The sequence below is a fragment of the Ascaphus truei genome, chromosome 17 (genome assembly GCF_040206685.1).
Source record: "Ascaphus truei isolate aAscTru1 chromosome 17, aAscTru1.hap1, whole genome shotgun sequence".
Classification (NCBI taxonomy): domain Eukaryota; kingdom Metazoa; phylum Chordata; class Amphibia; order Anura; family Ascaphidae; genus Ascaphus; species Ascaphus truei.
Window position 1 is genome coordinate 41,554,294 of NC_134499.1, and position 23,969 is coordinate 41,578,262.

Here is a 23,969-nt window from a genome sequence, read left to right on the forward strand (position 1 = left end):
ACTATACATTGGCCAGCAAGTATCAATGCTTTGGAACCTTTTGAATTAAATAAATTGGAGATTGAAGATGTAATTTAAGAAATAAGACAATCTTTCAAGGGAACTTTGCACTGTACCTCAAGAGGAAAGTGTTCGACCCGTGTATCCAACCCGTGTATTCTTCCCGTGTTTCAGTATGAATGTGAAAGTTGTACCCTAAAAACAAAGATCATTCAGAAGCTTCAGGCAATGTAACAGAGTATGGAGAGATGTTTGCTTTGTATAACACAAAGAAACAGAGGAGAAACATTCATCGGTTTGAAAGCAAACAAAAGTCTGTGATATCATCACAAGGGCGAAGAAATTAAAATAGTGATGGGCAAGACATATCGAACAAAGAAATTACCATTGTCGGACAAAGATGGTACTCATTTTGGATTCCAAAGGTATATTAAAACCAAGACAATTACCAAAAGTAAGGTGGGAGGATTAAATCAGAAAATATGTCGGCTGCAACCCCAGTGTCTGGAAGATCATTGGGGAGGTCTTCATCCAGCGGTGGATCAACAAGGACTGCTGATATATGTATTCACAAGGATATGAAATTAAAATGACAATTGTTGCACAAAAATGGTATGTGACTGGATTCCAAGACATATTAAAAGACCAAGATGATGACCAAAAATAAAATGGGAAGATGAAATTAGGAATTTTGGTGGAGCTACGTGGAGAAGAAAGGCATGCAACTGCTATACCTGGAAAATAATGGGAAAGGCCTTCAACCAACAGACGATCAAGACGGGCTGAAGACGATGATGGTAATCTTCAGCCCTTGTCAATACACTGCTGGATGAAGGACACCATATATTAATAATATTATATATATATATATATATATATATATATATATATATATATATTAACATTTCAAAATTACGTTATGAGGAACTCTCATGGGTAGCCTAGGCAGCCTCATTGCTACCACTGGGGTTAGTGAAAAGGAAAATGTACTTACCAAATCCATGTTCAGATCCTCCAGAGTCTTAAGGGTGTATGAACACCAGGAACTAATACAAAAAAAAATCCCAAAAATGAATAGAATTGAGAAAAATAATAAACTCTATATCTGTGTCTCGTCATAGGCCTCAACCCAAAAGAACAGTAAAAATTCAAACCAACATCCAAAATCAATCCCAGGTACTCAATAGGCATATTCCAGAGCCTGCTGGCCTATTAGAATCCAGCCGCATCATGTCCCACTACAAATCATTATCGGCATTGCAGTTGCTTGAAGATCACCGTAGTACAATCATTTTATTCTTTATCTTAAGCGTTAAATATTTTCTCCGCCCTCTATATCCTCACATGTGCAATGACTGAGCTGGTGTGGGGGGGCTTGTCCCATGTTTCGAGCATGTCGCCAACACATACCACGTGTAATGAAGTCACTTAATAAATGTGTCTCATACCGTAGATTGTAAGCTCAGCGGGGCAGAAGCTGGGCCTGTAAAATGTAATGTGCCGTACTGCACACTGCACGCTATATTGTAATCATAAAGCACTTTAATTCCCATTGAGAGAAAAGTGCTATATTAAGTAAATATGTGCTTTTTTTTTTTTTTTTTTAAAGAAAGATACTTCCAGAGTAAGAAATAATACTGTATACTTTGTACGTCTCAGTAACATGTCCCGTACTGGGATGTTTCCCATATTTTGCAGGTCCTGGGCTGGCATTTTTAGCGTATCCTGAAGCAGTCACACAATTGCCTGTCTCTCCGTTGTGGGCAATACTGTTCTTTTCCATGTTGCTGATGCTTGGAATTGATAGTCAGGTAATTAATCCCAGTCATTTCTTTCTTTTCTAAGTACTAAACTTACTGTGCGCTCGCTTCACTGGGTTTTTGGCAAATTAGGGTTCAATATAATATACAACGAGTTAAGGAGGAACTGCAGGGTGCAGATATTGTTACAGGGTGTATCCATCCTGAGGAAGGACTTTTTTTTACATTTGTTAACATACTCAGATGAACAACAACACATGACATATTACACTGTGTGTGAGTGTGAGTGTGAGTGTGAGTGTGTGTGTGTGTGTGTGTGTGTGTGTGTGTGTGTGTGTGTGTGTGTGTGTGTGTGTGTGTGTGTGTGTGTGTGTGTGTGTGTGTGTGTGTGTGTGTGTGTGTGTGTGTGTGTGTGTGTGTGTGTGTGTACACATGACATATTACACCGTGTAATGATTTATTTAACAAAAATAAAGCAAAAATGGAGAAGCCATGTGTGAAAAACTAAGTACACCTTATGATTCAATAGCTTGTAGAACCACCTTTAGCAGCAATAACTTGAAGTAATCGTTTTCTGTATGACTTTATCAGTCTTTCTCATCGTTGTGGAGGAATTTTGGCCCACTCTTCTTTACAACGTTGCTTCAGTTCATTGAGGTTTGTGGGCATTTGTTTATGCACAGCTCTCTTAAAATCCAGCCACAGCATTTCAATCAGGTTGAGGTCTGGACTTTGACTGGGCCATTGCAACACCTTGATTCTTTTCTTTTTCAGCCATTCTGTTGTAGATTTGCTGGTGTGCTTGGGATCATTGTCCTGTTGCATGACCCAATTTCGGCCAAGCTTTAGCTGTTGGACAGATGGCCTCACATTTGACTCTAGACTAGTTTGGTATACAAAGGAGTTCATGGTCGACTCAATGACTGCAAGGTTCACAGGTCCTGTTGCTGCAAAACAAGCCCCAAATCATCAGCACTCCACTACCGTGCTTGACAGTTGGTATGAGGTGTTTGTGCTGATATGCTGTGTTTGGTTTTCGCCAAACGTGGCGCTGTGCCTTATGGCCAAACATCTCCACTTTGGTCTCGTCTGTCCAAAGGACCTTGTTCCAGAAGTCTTGTGGTTTGTTGAGATGCAACTTTCAAACCTAAGCCGTGCCGCCATGTTCTTTTTAGAGAGAAGAGGCTTTTTCCTGGCAACCCTTCCAAACAAACCATACTTGTTCAGTCTTTTTCTAATTGTACTGTCATGAACTTTAACATTTAACATGCTAACTGAAGCCTGTAGAGTCTGAGATGTAACTCTTGTTTTTTTTGCAATTTCGATAAGCATTGCAGGGTCTGACCTTGGGTGAATTTGCTGGGACGTCAACTCCTGGGAAGATTGGCAACTGTCTTGAATGTTTTCCACTTTTGAATAATCTTTCTCACTGTAGAATGATGGACTTTAAATTGTTTGGAAATGGCCTTATAACCCTTCCCAGATTAATGGGCAGCAACAATTGTTTTTCTAAGATCATTGCTGATGTCTTTCCTGCTTGGCATTGTGTTAACACACACCTGAATGCTCCAGATCAGCAAACTGCTAAAACTTCGGCTTTTATAGAGGTGGTCACTGATGATCAATTAATCAAGGGCATTTGATTAGCAGCACCTGTCTGCTACTTAGCATCTTAATTCCTTTGGAAGCAGTAAGGGTGTACTTAGTTTTTCACACATAGCTTCTCCATTTTGGCTTTATTTTTGTTAAATCAATCATGCCACGGTGTAATATGTCATGTGTTGTTGTTCATCTGAGGTTGTATTTACCTAATTTTAAGACCTGCTAAGGAACAGATGATTGTTATTATGTCCTGATATGTAAAACCATAGAATTCAGAGGGTGTACTTTCTAATTCACACCACTGTGTATGTATATATATATATATATATATATATATATATATATATATATATATATACTGTGTATACACACACTATATATATATCTATCTCCAATCAACTACAAGAAAGTAAAAATAAAAAAAACCTGAAAACCACACAGAACCCCATCACTAGAGACCTGGCCAACTTAATCACATTTTTATATTGCCGCATGACAGCGGTAAATATAGTGACAATCTGCATTCATTTTTTTTAAACTTTGGCTTTTATAGAGGTGGTCACACTTGCTGATGGTCAATTAATCAAGTGCATTTGATTAGCAGCACCTGTCTGCTACTTAGCATCTTAATTGCAATCAAAGCAGTAAGGGTGTACTTAGTTTTTCACACTTGGCTTCTCCATTTTGGCTTTATTTTTGTTAAATAAATTATGACACGGTGTAATATGTCGTGTGTTGTTGTCCATCCGAGGTTGTATTTACCTAATTTTAAGACCTGCTAAGATTGTTATTATGTCCTGATATGTAAAACCATAGAATTCAAAGAGGGTGTACTTTCTTTTTCACACAACTGTATATGTATCTGGTGTGTGTGTGTGTGTGTTTATTGTGCTTTTGTATGTGCATGAAGCTTTCTTATTGTATAGTGTATGGCATGTTTGTGTGTGTATGGTACATGTATCTGGTGTGCGTGCGTCTGCGTATGGTGGGTGTTGGGTTTGTGTAGCGTGCGTCTGCGTATGGTGTGTGGGCCGCCCAATTCTTTGGCTGGTTGGTTGGTCTTTCCCCCCCTCCCCCCCCCCGGGTTAAAATTTTCCAGCCAGCCCATGTTGTGTGGGGGGGGGGGGGCCTGGTGGCACAAGTGGAGTACAGAATATAGGGTATATACACAGTATATCCATATTCAAATATTGCATATATCAAAATAGGGTACAAATATTACTTGTCCAAGTTTGTAGTCCACTATGGTCTCAGGGAGCAAACTGCCAGGTCCACAGTTATCAGAGCAGGTGGTGCTGTAGGTCCTTATCCACGGCCCGCTACATAGTCCATATTCCGGGGGTGAGTGATATCTTCAGGCAGAGGCTGTGTTTCCACCACTGCAGGGGACGATCGCTGTTCCAGAGTCTGTGCCGTGTTTAAGTAGTATGAAGTGTTTGTCCGATTGATACTTTGTCCATGCGTAGACACTGTTGCACAGTATGTTTGCTGTTGGAGAGCGGGCTGGCTGCACATGTGATCTCCTGGGGTGCTGCCAAGGTGCCAGTGGAGTGTATCCCACGCCCCACAGAGAGTAGTGATTGGCACAGTTTGGGAGGCACAGTGGCATTTTATCTTTTTGATCCCAGTACCACTATACTCCAATTGTGCCACAAGCCCCTCCTCCCCCCACTTGGGATTGAATTGGTCATTATTCTTTATTCATTGTTTTTAATCTAATCACAGTAGTTTTCATGTAGTATGGTGTCATGTCTTGCCTAGCAACAGCTCCTTGCCCCTCCCCCCCCCCGCCCCTCCCCCCCACAAGGAATGGCTGCACAGAATATGCTAAGAAAATGGTGTTTGTGGTGCACAGTAAAGCGAGACAGGTATAAATCAGAAGTAAATCACTGGAGTGATCCAATATACCAGCACATCAATTGAAAACAGGGACAATTTATTAGTCCATAATGTAGACAAAAAGCCAGACGTTTCAGTCCCAAGGGGGACCTTTCTCAAGGGTAACATTACCACTAAGAACCACACAATTCATATAAAAAACAGCACGGAAATAAAAACAGGGGGAGGAGTCAGTGTTGCTTAGCAACACCAACTGAGTGACATTCAAAGTGAATGGTAGTGAGGAGTGTATGGGGGATGGACAGGGTCTTAGCAGCAAGACTGGTTAATGCCAAAACAGTGAGGTTAAGTGAATAATAAAAAACAGAAACAGGCTAACAGAGAAAGTGTAAATTGTTAACCACATAGAACATGCATGCACATAATCAAAAGACGTTACCTACAGAGAGTCTCCGGGCTAACATAATTAAGCAGCATAAAATACACATCAAAAATGAGTCCACTTATTATATTGTTAAATGTAATTGGTTAATTCCCACGTCAATACTGCAGACCCAGCAGTAGCAATATTGTGGCAGTTATATTAAACAAGTTCATTCCCGCGGTAATCAGTATAGTACGCGGAAACTCGCCGTTACAGTAACAGATAGATAGACAGGTTCCCATGGTAATAAACAGGCGTTTAGAGGTAAGAAAAAGATCAAAGATATAAAATCAAGGCATAAAGACCTCAAATAAAGTCCAAGATATAGATGTGCCACAATTAAGGAATGTACAAATAACATTCAAATAAGTTTCTGAAGGTTCAAAGTGCAAAGAAGGCGGGAAAGGATTGGGCAAGAAAAGGTTAATTTGCTACATATAAGAATGAGCCGGCTTTAACTCCTTAATTACCTTCTCTTTTCTGTTGACTCATTTTGCAGTTTTGTACCGTTGAAGGGTTTATAACAGCTCTTGTGGATGAATTCCCAAAGCTGTTACGTACTCGAAGAGAAATTTTCATCGCAATTGTATGTGTTATTTCCTATTTGGTGGGATTGTCCAATATTACTCAGGTAAGTAAATACTTCTAATAATGAATTATGCTTTTTTAAACATTATACATTAGGCTAGGTAAAAAGAGCAACATGCTATGTTTTGCGAATCAAACATTTAACAATGGTAAAAAAAAACATACAGAACACCAACTGGAAGAATAAAGAATCTCAATGAACTTCAGCCTTCAAGTACCGTGAATGACATCACAAATCAAAGATGGCCGCCTTTTGACTTCTGTGAAGTAACGACAGATACTGTATCTCATTCAGTTTATTTTAGATTTCATTTTTTATTGCTTTTATAGCACAGGTAGGAATTTAAAAATAATTAAGATTGAACGTTAAAAAGGTCGCAACCTGCTTTTAAAACAATACAAATGTAGCTTGACTGGTTACAGTTTTTCACATACAATAATATAGTGATGTCATAGTTATGATGTAAGCATTTCCGCACTGATACAGTAACACAAACATTTGTATCTGTGCAGGGTGGAATTTATGTATTCAAGCTTTTCGACTATTACTCGGCAAGTGGAATGAGCCTTCTGTTTCTTGTATTCTTTGAGTGTATCTCCATATCCTGGTGCTATGGTAGGTCAATGCTTTGATATAATAGGGCACTCATTTGGACATGTGTTACTTTGTATCCAATATGGAGGGTGGTTCCGTTCAGCTGTCTAATGTTACTAGGAAAGGAAAAGCCAATGGTGATAGGCTAACACAGGAGACATGATTTGTAGAATTAGTTTTATTCTTCACCTTCCTTTACCCAGTCTGAGCTGTCTGAGCTGTTTAGTGCAGCAACAAAATAGTAGAGACTCAACATAATAAGAATATGAACCTGAAAGTGGCTCATTTGCATGACAATACCAAGAATCCCTGTCTATTCATAACCACTAGAGCTCGGCAAATCCGCCCAAATCCGTTTCCCGGATTTTCACTGATGTAACCCCCAAAATCTGTTTCACGGTGTAAAATCCGCAAACGGAAGTTTCCGGCTTTGGAGCCATTGCAAATTGTTCCCTGCAACTCGGGGGGAAAGTAAATCAGACAATGTCTGTATCTATCAAAGTCTCCGTGCTGAAAAACTGGGGAAATAGTCATGCGTACACCTGCCGCATTTATCAAACAATAATCAAATTGAAGACAGTGCTTTTCTTTTCTTTGATGCATTTTTTCGCCTGTTGTCCCAGACTTGCAGCTGCTAGACCCTGATAATCTGCCTTATTCAAGAGCTTAAAAAAGAGCAATTACTGACATTTACAAATAATAAAACCATTGCAAACACAAAAACCTTTTTCATATATAAACTAACTAAAGAACACTGTATTCTGTTTCCAGGTGTTAACAGGTTCTATGATAATATTGAAGAGATGGTTGGCTACAGACCTTGCATCTGGTGGAAACTGTGCTGGACCTTTTTCACTCCTCTCGTTGTGGGAGTAAGTGCCAAAAAAAGCTGTTTTTTCCATTTGAAATGTTGTTTTTGTAGCGAGTGTAGAGGGTAACAATGATACTGGTGCAAATTTATACTTCAGAAAATAGTTTTACACCATGACCCAGCATATATATATATATATATATAGGACCACTGACAGGGAGGACAAGTGTCCCAAGCACGGCAGCATCGGTTGGCCTGCCTGGCCGATGCTGGATGTTAAGTCCACCTAAAGGTAAGCAGTGGGGCCCCAACTCTCCTCAGCTGCGGGCCCTCTCTTGCCAAATCCACACATTCAGATCCCTTCCAAGCTTCCAATGGAACTAGGCAGGGATGCCCCCGTTTTACATCTCTAGGTAGATGGGCCCCTGGTTCAAACACTTTGGAATAAACACGCTAATGGATTAGTTGATGTGGGTTAATGTACTAATGGCACGAACAACCATCTATTTAACTGTATACATCTGCAACTTACAACATTATATAAGCCTTGTACCCAAAAGCACTGCAACCCCCCTACCCCAACTCCACCGAACACACCGACTGTATATACGTATGTGAATTCATCCTTCCCTTTTATTTTTTGCATACCCCATATGCATTATTGTGTTGATAGGTGTATTGTATTTTTTCCTGATACCTGAAAATAAACAGTAATAATCAAACAAATCTATAGTCTAAAAAAAACAAACCTTAATCTACAATTCTACATATTAGACCAACTACTACTTAGTAATTGATGAATTAAATGCAGCTTAGCTTCCCTTAGAGTAGTTTTTATTTCTGTGACCCTAAGATAGTCACATTGCCCATTCAGCTAAGTTAATCATTCCCATGTCAGACTGTCCAAGACAAACTCGTTCCTGAGTCCTGACAATGTTTTCACTGAAACCGTATTTGTTTCTACTACCTATTTCTTACAAATCCTTTTAGAGCTAAATTAACCCCCCCCCCCCCACCACCACCACATTTACTAGAACATTGGAAGAATACAGATCGTACTTACAGTACAGCACTGATCACATGGTCAGCTATCTTTTGTCAGCTCCATTCATTGAAGTTGTTATTTTTCTTTCAGGGTGTTTTTATTTTCAGTGCCGTCCAAATGACTCCGCTTACTATGGGAGCGTACGTCTTCCCATCCTGGGGCCAAGGAGTCGGTTGGTTTATGGCGCTATCTTCAATGGTATTGATCCCGGGCTACATGGTCTATTTGTTCCTGTCCCTTAAAGGCACTTTAAAACAGGTGTGCATTTAAGATTTGTTTCTGTCTGTTCATAAAATGTAAATAGATCCCATCTTCTGTCTCGATAAAATGCTCTAAGTCTTCTCTGTGATGCAGACCATGGTTGTGTATATGGGTTAATAACGCAATGTGCTATCGCTATTAATAGGAGACGCATTGTTCATTTCAGAGTATTTTTAACTGAAAATAATCCAAATACAAATTTGATCTTCTGAAACGTTGTTGGGCTATTCCCGGGCATATTGAGCCATTTAGAAATGTGAAATATAAGAGGTGAATATTTCTGAAATAAAATGTTTTATATGTACTGAACAATAGCACTGGAATTGAATGCTGAAATTGCTATTTTAATAATATACCACTTACAATATCTCTTATTATATGACTGAGCTAGCCATAAATGTCTCTGTCTCACTTAGATTTTCAGGTAATTTGCTTGTATTTGCATTACTTGCACGTGTGAGCTTTTTGAGTCGCGGTTTTATGCAGCAAAAGGATACATTAGATCAGGGCTGCTCAACTCCACTTCTTAAGCACCCCTAAAAGGTCAGGTTTCAGGAAATGCCTTAATCAGCACAGGTGGCTCAATCAGTCCCTGCTTCAGCACAGGTGGCTCAATTAGTCCCTGCTTCAGCACAGGTGGTACAATCTTCGACTGAGTATCTGATTGAGCAACCTGTGTTGAAGCTGGGATATCCGGAAAACCTGTTGGGGAGGTTTAAGGACTGGAGTTGAGCGCCCGAGTTAGATGACAGTTATAGAGAACACGGACTGTATTATAATTGTGTCATATCAAATTCTGCATTGAGGATTTTTCATGGGTCAAAATAATATCCAGTACCTGTGATAGGACCGAAACTTAAGGCACCTAGATAACGCTCACATGGAACTTGATTCAATTGAGACAAACTTCTACATCAGTAATTAACAGAGGCAAGTGCAATGCACACCTGACGTACCCCAAAGCATTACTATTACTGACTGTGACCAAAAAACCATCACTGCCTTTCTCAACAGAGTTAAAACCTTAAAGTGCCACGCCCACTTGGGATCACCATTTTTTTTATATAGGTGGAAGCAGGGAGTCTCTGGAGCTGAGCCCCATTTATTTCAGTTCCAGGGACCCCCTCGTTCCCAAGGTACTTACTCGGGATGGGGCCGCTGGTTGTTTTAATGCCCTCCATAATATTTAAGGCTGTATTACCTTTTAGAAGCTCTAAACATTTTGCTTTAATTTTTCTAATCATTTTCTTGATAGAATGCCATTAAAGTTAAATCATTTGGCCCATATTTATTAAGCCGGCAGGTTGCACCCAATTGATTGTGGAGACGAAATCACAAAATAGCAGGGTATTAAAAGATTAGCGCTGCGCCATCGTTACTTCTGAAATGATTACAAGTCCTCTCTAGGTATGAATAGACGCTATCGAGTTGTTTGTAGCTGGTCTTTCTTCTTCTCTGGGGGTCTTGATCTGTTCTCAAGAATATCCGGCATTGCCAGGTGATGCCTGTGCATCTAAAGAGCACGAATTGCAGCCATAATTAAAATGTGGTTGTAAATTAACAACCGCCATTAATCTGACGCTAAAAGAAGACAGTGCTATTTAGCGTGTGCACACTCATGCTGCGCTCATTTAAATGAACTAGGAATAGACACGCTGCTGCGCAGCCTGTCGCGTTCTTATGTTGATGATCCCCGTGCAAACCTTCATTTCCCCAACTCTAAATTGGGGTCTCGTTACGAGGCGCACACTGATCTGCTGCGCCCAAACAATGAGTTTGTGTTACGACTCGCTGTGGTTAGCCAACTCCAAATGAGCCCCTTCATTGTCCATTTAAATGGATGGGTGCTAAATTGTCGTCCGACGCAGGAAGCTGTTTTAAGAATCACACTGCTTTGCAAATAACATATTCTATTGTTCTGTTTATTAAGAGAGAATCAAACAATGTCATATTTTTTCCGCAGCGCCTACAAGTGATGATTCAGCCAAGGGAGGACGTTGCGCACCCTGAGAATGGGCCCGAACAGTTGTCACAGAGCAACTCTGCAAACAAAGAAGCTTACATCTAGGACACTGTATTCTCAGGATGCAGTTTCAATTATGCTTTGAAAACCGAATGGTTGATATGACCACAAATTTACATCTGGATTAAAGAATTTACCTACCTCCAGTGGCAAAAAAGGGAACCATCACACCAGTAGAGCACAAGGAAATCAACTAGGTTATTTTCATACTGTTTTGTGGGCTAAAATGTGACAAAATGGTTTGTGTCTTCTTCAGGCACTTAGACTGTTAATGTTTTTATCTTTCCGTGAGAGTTGAATTTGTAAACAGAGTACACCATTTTTAAAGCGATTGCCATGAAGATTTGATGTTTTGTGTGGCTACTTTTTAATCATGTATTGATATCTTTCTTATAGTCATTTCCCAATATTTAATAGTAATAATAATATTAATAATATTTGACTTTGAGGAAGTACCTGAAAATTTGAACGTTTTTTTTTTACGTAATATTTTTACACGATGGATTTAAAGTTAAAAAAAAAATCTCCGTTTTACAGTTCTTATATAAAATGCGGTATCTTTTTTCGTTTTTACTTTATTTCATTGAATATTCATCCACCAGAAGCACACTATTACCTACAATTGTTCTCATTTGTTTTTCTGTATGAAGATATTAAAGCACAAATAATTTCAGGAAAATATTCGGGGGAATAAATAGTACATGTAAATGTTTGGCAAAAAAATGAAACTGACACCAGCTTAATTGACGATTCCCAATCTTGGAAACACAATAATACAAAATCCTACACACAGAGTTTAAGAAATCATTCAGAAACATTTTTGAGGTCACGCTCTGAATATCCCTAGAGGGAAACCACACACTTGACCATTTGTTTTATTTCTACAGTAAGGGCATTCACTTTGACATTACATATTTAATCTCTTGACACTGATCTTATTGACACTGTACAAAAAGCAGACGATTGTTATAACCAGTGCAGGTGGTGATAATGCTAAAATTAATTTTGGGGGGGGGGGGGGCGGGCTACTTTGTTACAGACCCATATGCCACACACAACAACCCCTGATTGGATCTACAGCACCAGTGCATCATATTATTAACCATGACGAAGTCAAAATAAGAAATGTGTTTGTTACTGCATTGGCACTGGCCATTTCTTGTTTGGCAGCTAAAGGCAAAACAGCAAGATTTGTGCGAAACGCCGTGTTAAATAGTTGATCATAAATGACTGTGAGAGACGTGCACAATGGTTATGCTTTTCAGCAAGCGTGTGTGCATTTTACAATGTTATATACTGTAGCACATACCTAATATAGCGCTAGTCTGTGAAAAAAGTGTTAACTGTGAATGTTGGTTTTGTTTGTCATTTTTGTCCAAAGAGTAAAAAATATATATATGTTCTTGCAATAAAGTAATATTATTCTCAGAATGTCAAGCACATTATTGTAGAAAATATATACAGATATTTTAACTGAATTTGTAAACAGTATTGTTTAGTAGATCCTGATCTGTCTCATATCAAATGTAACATATTCAGAATTACACAGTTTTAAATGTCTGTAGCTGGAATCATATTGAAAGCCGAGAGAAGTGTCTTGTAACTTTTCTTTCTATGTCATAATACATCTAACATTGTTTGTGAATTTCATTCAGTATTGGAGATAAGAAAACATGAGTTTCTAATTATCGTTTAACGTTTGTACTTAAGTCATATGTTGTTATAAATAAAATGCAGTATTAAATGTTTGATTGTATACAACTAGTACATAAATATTCAAGTCGCTCTTTGTAGCAATCTTCTATACAAAATATCTTATACATTTTAGCAAAATAATGTTGTAGAAACTACCGTGTTTAAACTGTGTATAGCTGTATCTTTTTGTAGTATTTGCCCTGAGAAAAATCTATTATATGATCATATAAGCTTACCTGCAATAAGATATAAATGTCAAGACACAAATAAATCTATCTCTATATAAAATATATATGAAATACAGTATATACATATTCAAACTATATATACAGAGCCTGTTAAGAATACAGTATTCTTTATCTTTAGTAACTTGCAGCCTGTTCTATGGACCAAATGTAATATATTTATAAGATGCATTTTAAATGTCTTTCAATGGTGTCAAACTGTAATTAAAGCACGGTTGTCATGTAAGTTTAAATACTTAGAATGCAAATAAAGGATATATTACACAATAATCTACAGTATGAATCAATTGTGTCCATTTATACTGAGTGTAAAAGTCCCTTGTTACAATATACTATTAGTCTAACTATTGAGAAAATGACACGTACTGAACACTTAGATATCCAGCAGGCATCTCAGGCTAAGCGCCTGGCTGTTTCCCGCTGTTTAATGATGGCATCCTTCATACTCACATGTAATCGTGAAAGTAGCTCTCGTGTGCTATCAGAAAGCAGAATCTGTGCTCTTCAGCACATTGGGAAAATAACTATAACAGACTTGGCTAATTGCAGTCCTCAGGGGCCACGCATTAAGCACCTTTTTTCGTTATGGTGTGCCGGTATCCCGGTGGCCATGTTTAAATTCTCCCGCGATACTGCCCACGTGATCGGGAGACTTAAACAAAGCGGAGGGATACAGGCTCCCCATAACGGGCCTGTAACTCGGGAAGCAGGGGGTCCCCGGACCTGAAATCAATGTGGTTCAGCTCCGGAGACCCCCTGCTACAATCATTTTATATCAGTTTATATCAGTTATTAAAATAAAATAAAAGCCCCGCGATCGACTGTTAGAGGCGCAGGTAGAGTGACTGATTCAGCCTCTCGCTTACTGTGCGTCTCTTACAGTCAGATGGAACCCGGCAGGATTCGCACCGCGCGAGTCGCATTAAGACAGAGGGACCCCCGCTCTGTTAATCCAATAGGCCATTAATCTGGCCACTGGAATCTCGCAGCTACAGGAGGATGCCGTGCAGAACCCGCAAGGCAAGCGGAACAGAACCGGCAGTTGTACCTGTAGGTAAAAAATAGAGTGGCTTCTCTTTGGCTTAATCTATCAAATCCTAGGTGAATTATAACTCAACAAGCTGTACCCAGGCGTAATATACGCCGACATAGGAGATCTGAAAGGTTATTAATTAAACATCACTCTTCTTTTTTTAAACCCCCTGTAATACCTTGCTGTCTCTTGTCCCCTCTTTCCCACCTTACTCTCTCTTCCATCATGCCTTGCTCCTCTTTCCTCCCCTCTCTTTGCACTCCCTGCCTTACTGTCTCTGCTCCTCTCTGTGCACACGACACCCCTCCTCTCCTACTTATCTCATCTGTCTCCTCCTTGCTGTCTCTCTGTTTCCTACTCCTACTGACCTTTCTGTTTCTCCTCCCCTTGCACTCCCTCCGGCCCGATGTGCACACTGCTTTCCATTTCCTCCTCCTTGTTATCTCTCCGTCGCCTCTTATCCTTACTGTCTCTCTCCTCCTCTTCTTACTGTCTCTCTCCTCCTCTCCTTACTGTCTCTCTCCTCCTCTCCTTAATGTCTCTCTGTCTCCTCTCCTTGCTGTCTCTCTCTGTCTCCTCCTCTCCTTGCTGTCTCTCTCTCTCTGCCTCCTCTCCCCTCATTGCTGTCTCTCCTCCCCTCCATCATGCTCTACTGCTCTTTGCACTCCCTACCTTGCTGTGTCTGATCCTCTCTGTGCACACTACAATCCCCCCTCTCCTACTCATCCTTAGAGAAATATATATATAGATGTACATAACAGAAATAACACGGAGCTGTCAATGGGCTATTCGCCCACGAAAAACAACACATCCCATCATAATGCAGAATATCCATAGAATTAGAGCCGAGTAAACTTTTTGTACACATCAGCGAATTTTGAGCATTTCACGCTTAGTGGTTCAGCGAAAACTTACTATAATCCAAAAGTTTGCAACAAGTTCTCAGCAAATTAAAATATCACTTGTAAGCCCATTCACACATCTCAGACAGGTCGGCAACCCGGCTATTCACCGTTATCTCTGAGCATACAGCGCTTCCACTGCAACAAGGGATTCTGGGAATGCTAAAAGTCAATTGGCGTTGTTCAATTAATTTAGATGACTTCCACTTTGTAAACTCACTCCTTGTGCCACATTAAAAAAATACGCAAAATAATTAATTTTGAAGAATTTGAGCTGTTTTGCTAAAGTTCGACTGAAATGTTTCTTTGGATTCGAAAACTTTTTTGTAACGTTCGATCCAAACAGCAGCAGATTCGCACATCTCTGCAATGGTAATGTTGGGTAGAGTGGTAAAATGGTAACTGTTCCCGGCACCAACCAAGGTGCGCTGTGGTCACGGAATCGCGGCAGTCCCGACACCGGAGGATTCATGCCGCGGTGGGGGGTGTGGACCCCATTGCACGACTGCGGCAGACAATGTCCCCAGCGCTGCAGACTTTTGCTGTTTTAGCTGCCGCACCAGACATGTAAGTCTCACTACATCTGTACTGTATGCTGCCAAACTGCACCAAAAGGGAACGATGACACCCGCTACACCCACACAAACAGCAATAAAACTGCTGGTGCAAATGCACAATACGTTTTTTCTTATTTCTTCCTCTGCCAAATATAACATACTTTTTACCATGTTTTTCACATCCTGAAACCTAACCTGTCGGTGGCCCCTGAGGACTGGAGTTTGTCACCCCTGCACTATTATAATACATGCTCAATACAAACCTTCCAAACATCTGCTATTGCTCTGATAAAAACCCCCACAAAGAGTCGGTAGCCAGCTGGTTATGTAAAATAGGTAAAGTAGTTTGATACAATGATGCACTGAGACATTATCAAATATAACTCTTGGGGGGGAGACGATCTAACCTAGGGGTAACCAACTCCAGTCCTCACAGGCCATCAACAGGCCAGGTATTAGGGATATCCCTGCTTCAGCACAGGTGGCTCAATCAGTGGCTCAGTCATTTTGACTGAACCACTGATTGAGCCACCTGTACTGAAGCAGGGATATTGTTAAAACCTGACCTATTGGTGGCCTTTGAGAACTGACATTTCCACTCGTGATCTAACCTCTGGTATTGGTCGCTGCGTTTTGATTCCACATTAACTGCTATTCAAGTCAATTACATGTAGCGCGGGATTATCATGCATTAGCCAGTACGATCTGGCTATAACCGTACATTTTAAGGCTTAACTAGGACACTTAGATGACCCCTAAAATAATGTTGCCTTGTACTTAAGTAAATGAAACGTTAGTAGTGCCGAGTTTCAGCATCTCTCTTGGAAATGTGAAAGTTTATTGGTGGTTGTAGTATTGTATCTAATGTGATGTTATCTGACACGAAAATACAGTACATAACAGATATAGCGGCACACAACCTTTCTTTCTACCTCTTCCTTAGAAGTACTGTGAAGAATACATGCAAAGTGGCAGGCGTTAGTGGCAGGCGTTAGGCGTTAGTGGCAGGCGTTAGGCATTAGTGGCAGGCGTTAGTGGCAGGCGTTAGTGGCAGGCGTTAGTGGCAGGCGTTAATGGCAGGCGTTATTGTCCGGCATTAGGCGTTAGTGGCAGGCGTTATGCGTTAGTGGCAGGCGTTAATGGCAGGCGTTAATGGCAGGGCTTCGACTGCCAGCACTGGAAGTAACACATGCAATACCTTACACATCAATGTCATATACAGTATATCTTAGTGGACGAACAACATTACATAAGGGTGCAAGTAATCAGAATGGAAATGTAATAAAAGGCACAAATGAGCATTTCATGATCGGAAAGCAACTGAGTTATTACCTACACAATGATTTAGTAAATCCAAACGTTGGCAACACTGTATTCAATTCCATGATCCAGCCTGAAATGCCTTTAATAAGATAAATACAATGTGACCAGACATGGCTCTTATCTTTGATGGGGCAAAAATGGGTATCTGTGATGAATGAGATCTTCGCTTCAGCACGCTGTGTACAGCATGCTCTGAAATAGAGATTTGCAGTGGTGACTTGGGAATGATTTCAATGGACTGGAAAGGCTGAATCACCATGTGCTACTGTAGCTGCACATACAATTTGCTTTTTCTTTTTCTGCTAATAACTCGGTTGTTTTGGAATACACATTTCTCCTTTAATTGAACACATGTAGAATAATAAAGGACTTAACAGCAGGGTACAGGATTCCTGGCAAAACACAAAGCACAGGATCTGATCCTCTTGACCTCTTTTTAATCACCAGCCTCCCCTTCCCCAAAGCACAGGAGCCAGCAGCTGCAGTTACAGAGCCGCCTCCACACTTACAGTATGTGAAAGAACTTCTAAGCAAGGTCTGTGTTCAGAAAAAAATCACTGGCAGAACTAAGAAGGAAAAAGCAACAAGACATCAGCCCAAGGTAAACCTTTTCTGTAAGTACTTGGAACAAAATCTAACAAGTTTACAATGGAAATGGAATGGAACATGCTGGGCTTAAGTAAAGGACGTTCCCTGCTCAAGGTCACCCTAACTGAGATTGAACGATGCACAGTTGCAGAAAACATTGACTTAGTTGGACAAATGTTTTTATTGTACAGAACATTTGAGAGCCTCAATCTGTTTTATGCACTTATAATAAACATCTCACAGAGTTTGTAGTTTTTTTTAAAACTATTTTGATTTCAGCAATAGTCAATGTGCATTCTGCTTAATAAAATGTGTTATTGGAATTACTTTGTGAGGATCTACATCTACAATAGCTTTAATCTTATAAGTGATTTTAAGTATTTGTTAAACAAGGTATGTTAGCAAATTAAAGCTTACATAACACTACTGCTTGAGAAATAACAGTGTTGTGGGTAATTATCTTCCAAACTGATTGCTATATTGTAAATCTCAGTGGCATCTACTTTATAAATTGCATATTACATCCGATCTCCCTCTTCTAGTCTTTCTTTCTCTCTCTCTCTCTTCCGCTCCAGTAAAAGTCCTAATACGGGTGTGGATAAAAAAAAGCTTGAAAATTGTTTGCGAAACTGTCTAAATTTACAAATTAAAATGTGCCCATTTCGTCTGATTCCGGAACTCATGCAAAAAAATGTTCACATCACTAGTTAAATATTTAAATATAGTTTGGTGCCAGATTTATTTCTATAATAATTGAATCAAGAATATTATTGTTGTTGAATTTAAACCAGGAGATCACAAAATCCCTGGAAACAACTCTTTTTTTTTTAATGCTGTTATTCTGACATTGATGCATTTTTGCAGGTGAGCTACAGTATGGAGGAAAAATTATTCGTGACAGTAACTTTTTTAGTGGTGTGTTCCAACGTGTTATCACTGCCAGTATTGGAGGATACACAAGCAAATTATGGATTTGTACCTACTACATCTAATCCAGACCAAGATATAACATTTAAAATAGTTGGTGAGTACCTTGATCGCTACACAGCAGGCAATGGCTAGCCCTAGGTGTAATCAAGGTATGCCATACTGATATTGTTATATATTGAAAAATATCAATTAGTTCAGAGAACTTTTTGGTTAAGACTGGTTTATCAAAATAGCCATTGCCAAACTACAAATAAACTTGTTTCCTTAGGCCGTGTCAATGCTAGCGCTGACCGCGCTTGGAGCTTGGTGCGGTTACCTGTGTGAATGGTATTCCTCACGCTGTGCGTGCACGCTCTCCCAAACTTGGTGCTTGGTGAGACAAGAGAGTTTGACTTTGGAATGGAGAGCAGAGTCACCTGACCCTGCTCTGACCAATGGGGAGAGAGACGCAGAATAGGCTGAGTGGAGAGAGGTGGAAGGGGGGGGTGGAATGGAGAGAGGTGGAAGAGGGGGAGCGGAGAGAGGTTTTTTATTTTTCTTGCAGAAATGTTTTTAATTGCCATTTTTGGATGGGGGAGGGAGAGAATAGAGACACACACTGAGACACACACACACAGAGACAACAGAGACACATACACACAGAGACACACACACACAGACAGAGACACATACACACAGAGACACACAGACACACACACACACACAGGGACACACACACAAAGACGCACACACACAGAGAGACATATACACACAGAGACACATACACACAGAGACACACAGAGACAAACACACACAGACACACACAAACACAGAGACACATACACACAGAGACACACACAGAGACACGGAAACACACACACACAGAGAGACACAGAGACACATACACACAGACACACACAAAGCCCTGATCCAGCCAATGACATGTCCCTTCCCTTCATAGCCACACACCCCCTCCCTTCATAGCCACATACCCCCTCCCCCCACTCCTGCTCTAAAAAATTTGCAGGACAGCAGAACGCTCATGCTTGAAGAGTTGGTGACGTCACCACTCAAGCATGAGCGCGGTCAGTGCCGGCGACGGCAACAGCGACACCGCGTCAAAACAAATGCATTGCCACCGTCGTGTGCACTTATTGTAAGCGCGACACGACGGAGCGACGGTTTGGTCGCGATCGCTGGAAGTCATCTCAATTAGATTTCTCCAGCGACCGCAGTCTCACGTCACCGTTGCGTCACCATCGCCGGCACTATAAGCGTAGCTTTAATGCAACAAAGCAGATCTACTATGCGGCTATACTGACTGTGACATAGTGCTTCATAATGTGTTATAGCTACAGACACACTTTGTAACGGTAAAATGTAGGACATTGTAAGTCAGCTTTGGCTCAGAAAAGAACACATCAGAAAATGTCTTATGGCGAAAGAATATGTTAGTGAACTAATTAAGGACGTTCTAGATTCAAGTCATACTTACTAAACAGCTGCCGCTGCACTACAGGAGCCATACCATTGCCTGATCTCACCAGGAGGATCCTTTTCATTAAACGATATAGTAATGGTACTTCCATGTGAAAGCAGGCAATATCTCACAGCAATGATTCTCGCAGGAGGGCAGGTCAGGGCCCTGTGGTCAATGTAGTAGCAATCATGTGGTTATGGATCGATGTCCTTAGCACTCAATTTCCACCGACATTCTGCCATTAAAATGGTTAAGACTCAGGCCCCTTTACTGAGCAGTGTTATGTCATAAGACAATTTCCAGCTGTGGGAGAGACGTGTTCACTTCAGCGGTTTTCAGTTGTCTTCTGGAGCCTTATTAGTAAATATGGCAGTAATCTTGTAAAAAGATCAGTTTTTGTCCCATGTAAATCTACCATGGCATATCCTTACATACTTAGCACTATAGTAACTGGTCATTTTAAATACACCCTTTATAAATACACCCTTTATACACATGTACTGTACGTATACCAACTATTTTATCTTCGATTATATACATATTTTGTAAGTGCTGTAAATTATGCATTTTAGTAGTTATTTAACATACAGTACAAAGTAAATATAGGCTCTGTGAGCAAAATATGGTGTATGTACTGTTATACTTACACTTAATATATAGTACTGGGGTGGGGAGGGTTCAGTATGGGGGAGTGGGAAGGGTGGGGGGGTCAGTATGGGTTCAGTATGGGGATTATTTACTAAAGTCTCCCAACTACAAAAGTGGCAAAAATAATGGCACCAATTTCATCACAGGAAAAGTTCCAGCTGCTTTCTTAATTTTTTTTAAATAAATAACATGCCGTCTTTTGCACATTTCTCCCCCAGTTTTGGAGGTGGGAGATTTTAGTAAATAAAACCTACTGTATGGTTATTAATCTCTAATCATATCCAAAATGGCTACAAGACAAATATATATATACAGTATATACCCACAAACACTATATATATATATATATATATATATATATATATATATATATATATATATATATTTATTTGCAGGTGTTATGTATATATATGCACAAGATCAGCTGTTATGTATATATGCACAAGATCTTATTAGTAATTGATTTACAACATTCAATATATTTTGTATACATTTTCATTCTAGAACTACCTTCTGAATTCAATTGCTATGATTTAAACAAGGACGGCGCAATAAGCCTGGAGGAGCTCTCGGATATCACAGAAACTCTCTCAGATGACGCTATTTTGCCATTCAATAGTGCGGATACCGATGGTAAATCAATGTCTAAAATATTAGGTATATTATAATAGGTATATTATAATAGGTATATTAATAACAGGTATATTAAGAGGGGAAATAATAGTTACACATAGATTACGTATTTTGATAGTTTTGTCACCTCAAATTATTGCATTTAAATGCTCAACTGATGTTGCTTGTAATCAGAAATTATTTAGGGTAAATCTTAAATACGTAATTAGATCAAAACATGTAAGAAGTGATTTTTATACCTTTTCATTTTCAGTTATTGTCTGACATTTTAGCTGTGAGAACAGGATACGTGTCAGAAGAGAATGAAAGTAGCAAATGTGTTTCTTATCCCAGTAAACCCCCATATTTCTGCATAAGGACCAGTCACCAATAATCCATAATGACTCATTTAAGTAAGTACTAGAAAGGCAGATTTCCTACCAATGAACACAACTTTGCAATTCTGTACATGTAGAACAATATCTTGTAATGTTAGTTATGCATATTCCTCTTTATTACACACTTCATGGTTCAGAATCCTGAAGCAGTTGCTAATTTTCCATGCAGCCAATTGTTACATGGTAATGTATACAAAGAATGGTGGGTCCTCCCTTGCTACATGATAATGTACGGCGTTCTCTTCGTGTTTTTTAGGAAATTATCTTCTTTCAGAGCAAGAATTTAAAGATGCTCCTTGGGTGTTTAGTATTCCTGAGGAAATCTCCAAACCTGCCAAGCAACATAAAGAAGGGCACGTGGTCCCATGAACGATCATTAGAAAGAACCAATTTCTCAGCATTTTGTAGCATTATCCATTTCATAGGTTTACACTGTCTAGAGGCAAAAGGTGTTACCTCACCTGTTTAGCAAATCAAAGTTCTAAAGAAAGGCAGCTATACAGATGTAATTGGGTGAGAGATGGTCCTCAGAATCGCATGTAGACTCTGTAAAAAAAATATGAATATATAAGTCCATAAGGATTAATGTAATAAATGTCCAAAGTGACAAAAGTCCTGTATGATGCACCCAAGGTGAATATGAGCCTAGTGGTTTCCACATGACAACCACAATATGTGGCACACAGTATTATTCCCAATTAGGTATAGATTTATAGTGATAAATGCTGTAACAGAGTAATCTAAATGCAGGGCTATAGCCCATAACCTGTCAGCTTGGTCACAGGACAGTCCAGGAAATCCGGGGTGTGCAATCCGTAATATAGAGAGTCCAGAGAGTAGTAGGTAGAACCAGAGCACAGCCAACAATGGAAGAATAATAATATGTCCAGAGCCTTGGCCAAAAAGTAAAACTCTGTGACTCTCTGAGTCTGTCTGCCATGGTCATTCTCGGGAAGAGGGAGGAATATCCATGCTTCTGGATTGCTCCCCCAGTAGCTTTAGTCCTCCGGTGCTGGGGCAGTCGCGGTTGCGTGATCGCAGCTTGCCCCAGTGCTGGAAATAATAATCTTTGCTACATCTGTATGCTACAGTGGGCAAGAGAACTGGGCAGAGAACTGGACCTGGAGAAGTGGTTGAATATTTGGGTGGTAACTTTGAAATCATCAAGCAACACTCCAACAAATTCATATTTTTATAAGATAATGCACCGTTGGTATTTAACTGCAGCCTGACTACATTAAATGTACCCATCATATACCCCAATTTGATTTAGAGGGTGCGACCAGTTGGGTTTCATTTCCCATATTTGTCGATCTTCCCCCCAAATAATTCCTGTCCAGAATACATTTTTTTTATATAATAACTCAAAACCCTGATTTTGATGTCCCCAGGGACCTTTGGACTGTTCTGATGGGTGTAACAATACCCAATGTTAACTCGAATAAATGTAAATGAATAACACCTTCAGGGCGGTAAAATATACCATTGCCAGAAATTGGAAAAAACTGATCCCCCCACCTGGTCGCAAGTAATCAACACACCGTGGGAGGTCGTCTTGATGGAGAAACTAATTACAAACCTAATTGACTCAGTTAACAAATTCCAAAGACTATGGGTTCCATGGCACCAAAAATGTGGCCACTCTACAGACAAACTCCTCACTCATATTGATTTGATAGATACATCTTGGATGAAAGCATTACAGTCACCGGATGGGATTAAGTTACAGAGACCTCTTTGTATGTTAATATTTAGTCTAGAGGATGCACTTCTACAGTATGTTAGATATACAGCGACGCATATTGTCCAACCATATAAGCGAATATTGCATTGTGCTATCTGCTTGTCTTTTATTAGGGTTTCCCCCCCCCCCCCCGTATTATATGTTCATATACAGTATGTAAAAATGTAAGTCCTGCTTTAAAAAAAATCATTAACTAAATATTACAGGGAATGGCACCTTTTTTTGTCCTTACAACATTTATCATACAGTATCCTTTAACCATTTTTTTGGGGTAACATTTTAAAAGACCTCCGATACATGTTCCTGGCAAACAAATCCCTTCCATGAGACCAGCAAATACCTGTTCATTTTTCTAAGTGCTGTGTAAGTAGAGATGGGCAGACTGGACCTGATCCCCTTCCCGGCTTTTCGGTCAAAATCCGACCGGCGCGTTCAAATCCAAGTTTCGATTTCAGCAACGTTATCGTGCGTGGATTCTTTAAAACTGCTATATATATACTGACTATGTGTATGAATGTTATAAGATGATTTGCTAGGTAAAATTGTAAATGGATGTGTTCTTGCCCCCCCTCCGTCTTTATTTTTTGTACCCGTCCCTCCCCTTCTTTTATTTTCTCCATTTACCCCTCTCCCGAAAAATTTTAATAAAAATTGAGTTTAAAAAAAAAAAAAGCCTGCGGTGCTCGGATTTTCAGATTTGAAAAAATCCGCCATTGGATTTAACGTAAATGCGGTCAGCGGATTGGATTCCGTTTGTCAGATTTGAACTCGGATTTTCGGTAATAGAAAACAAACAGCGGATTTGCCTTTTTGAGATGGATCCACTGAAATTTGTGGGTGAAAGCAACTGACCAATCCACAACGGAGTCAGATTCGAAGAAAAAATC

General features: G+C 39.8%; 2 protein-coding genes across 2 annotated transcripts in view; both read left to right on the forward strand.

The window, feature by feature from the left end:
- Positions 1–13,158, forward strand: part of SLC6A1 (solute carrier family 6 member 1) — a 109,097-nt gene extending 95,939 nt beyond the window's left edge. Inside the window, exons 10-15 of the mRNA XM_075574936.1 lie at positions 1,699–1,811; positions 6,125–6,256; positions 6,727–6,829; positions 7,580–7,680; positions 8,755–8,922; positions 10,889–13,158. Coding sequence (XP_075431051.1) covers positions 1,699–1,811; positions 6,125–6,256; positions 6,727–6,829; positions 7,580–7,680; positions 8,755–8,922; positions 10,889–10,993 — 722 coding nt within the window. The 3' untranslated portion in view covers positions 10,994–13,158. The remainder of the gene's footprint in view (positions 1–1,698; positions 1,812–6,124; positions 6,257–6,726; positions 6,830–7,579; positions 7,681–8,754; positions 8,923–10,888) is intronic.
- A 2,182-nt stretch (positions 13,159–15,340) lies between these two features.
- LOC142467802 (uncharacterized) lies at positions 15,341–23,746 on the forward strand. Its single transcript, XM_075573664.1, has 5 exons — positions 15,341–15,390; positions 17,061–17,304; positions 18,156–18,315; positions 20,833–20,985; positions 21,595–23,746. The coding sequence occupies exons 1-5, from the start codon at positions 15,341–15,343 to the stop codon at positions 21,705–21,707; spliced, it is 720 nt and encodes a 239-aa protein (XP_075429779.1). The 3' UTR covers positions 21,708–23,746.
- Positions 23,747–23,969: the final 223 nt, after the last annotated feature.

Excerpts from the sequence above, each read along its gene's own strand:
- LOC142467802 (XM_075573664.1), top strand. The coding sequence starts at position 15,341 with ATGTCCCCAGCGCTGCAGACTTTTGCTGTTTTAGCTGCCGCACCAGAC. Across the intron at positions 15,391-17,060 it reads TTAGCTGCCGCACCAGACAT|AATAATAAAGGACTTAACAG; the intron begins GTAAGTCTCACT and ends GAACACATGTAG. Across the intron at positions 17,305-18,155 it reads CAACAAGACATCAGCCCAAG|GTGAGCTACAGTATGGAGGA; the intron begins GTAAACCTTTTC and ends GCATTTTTGCAG.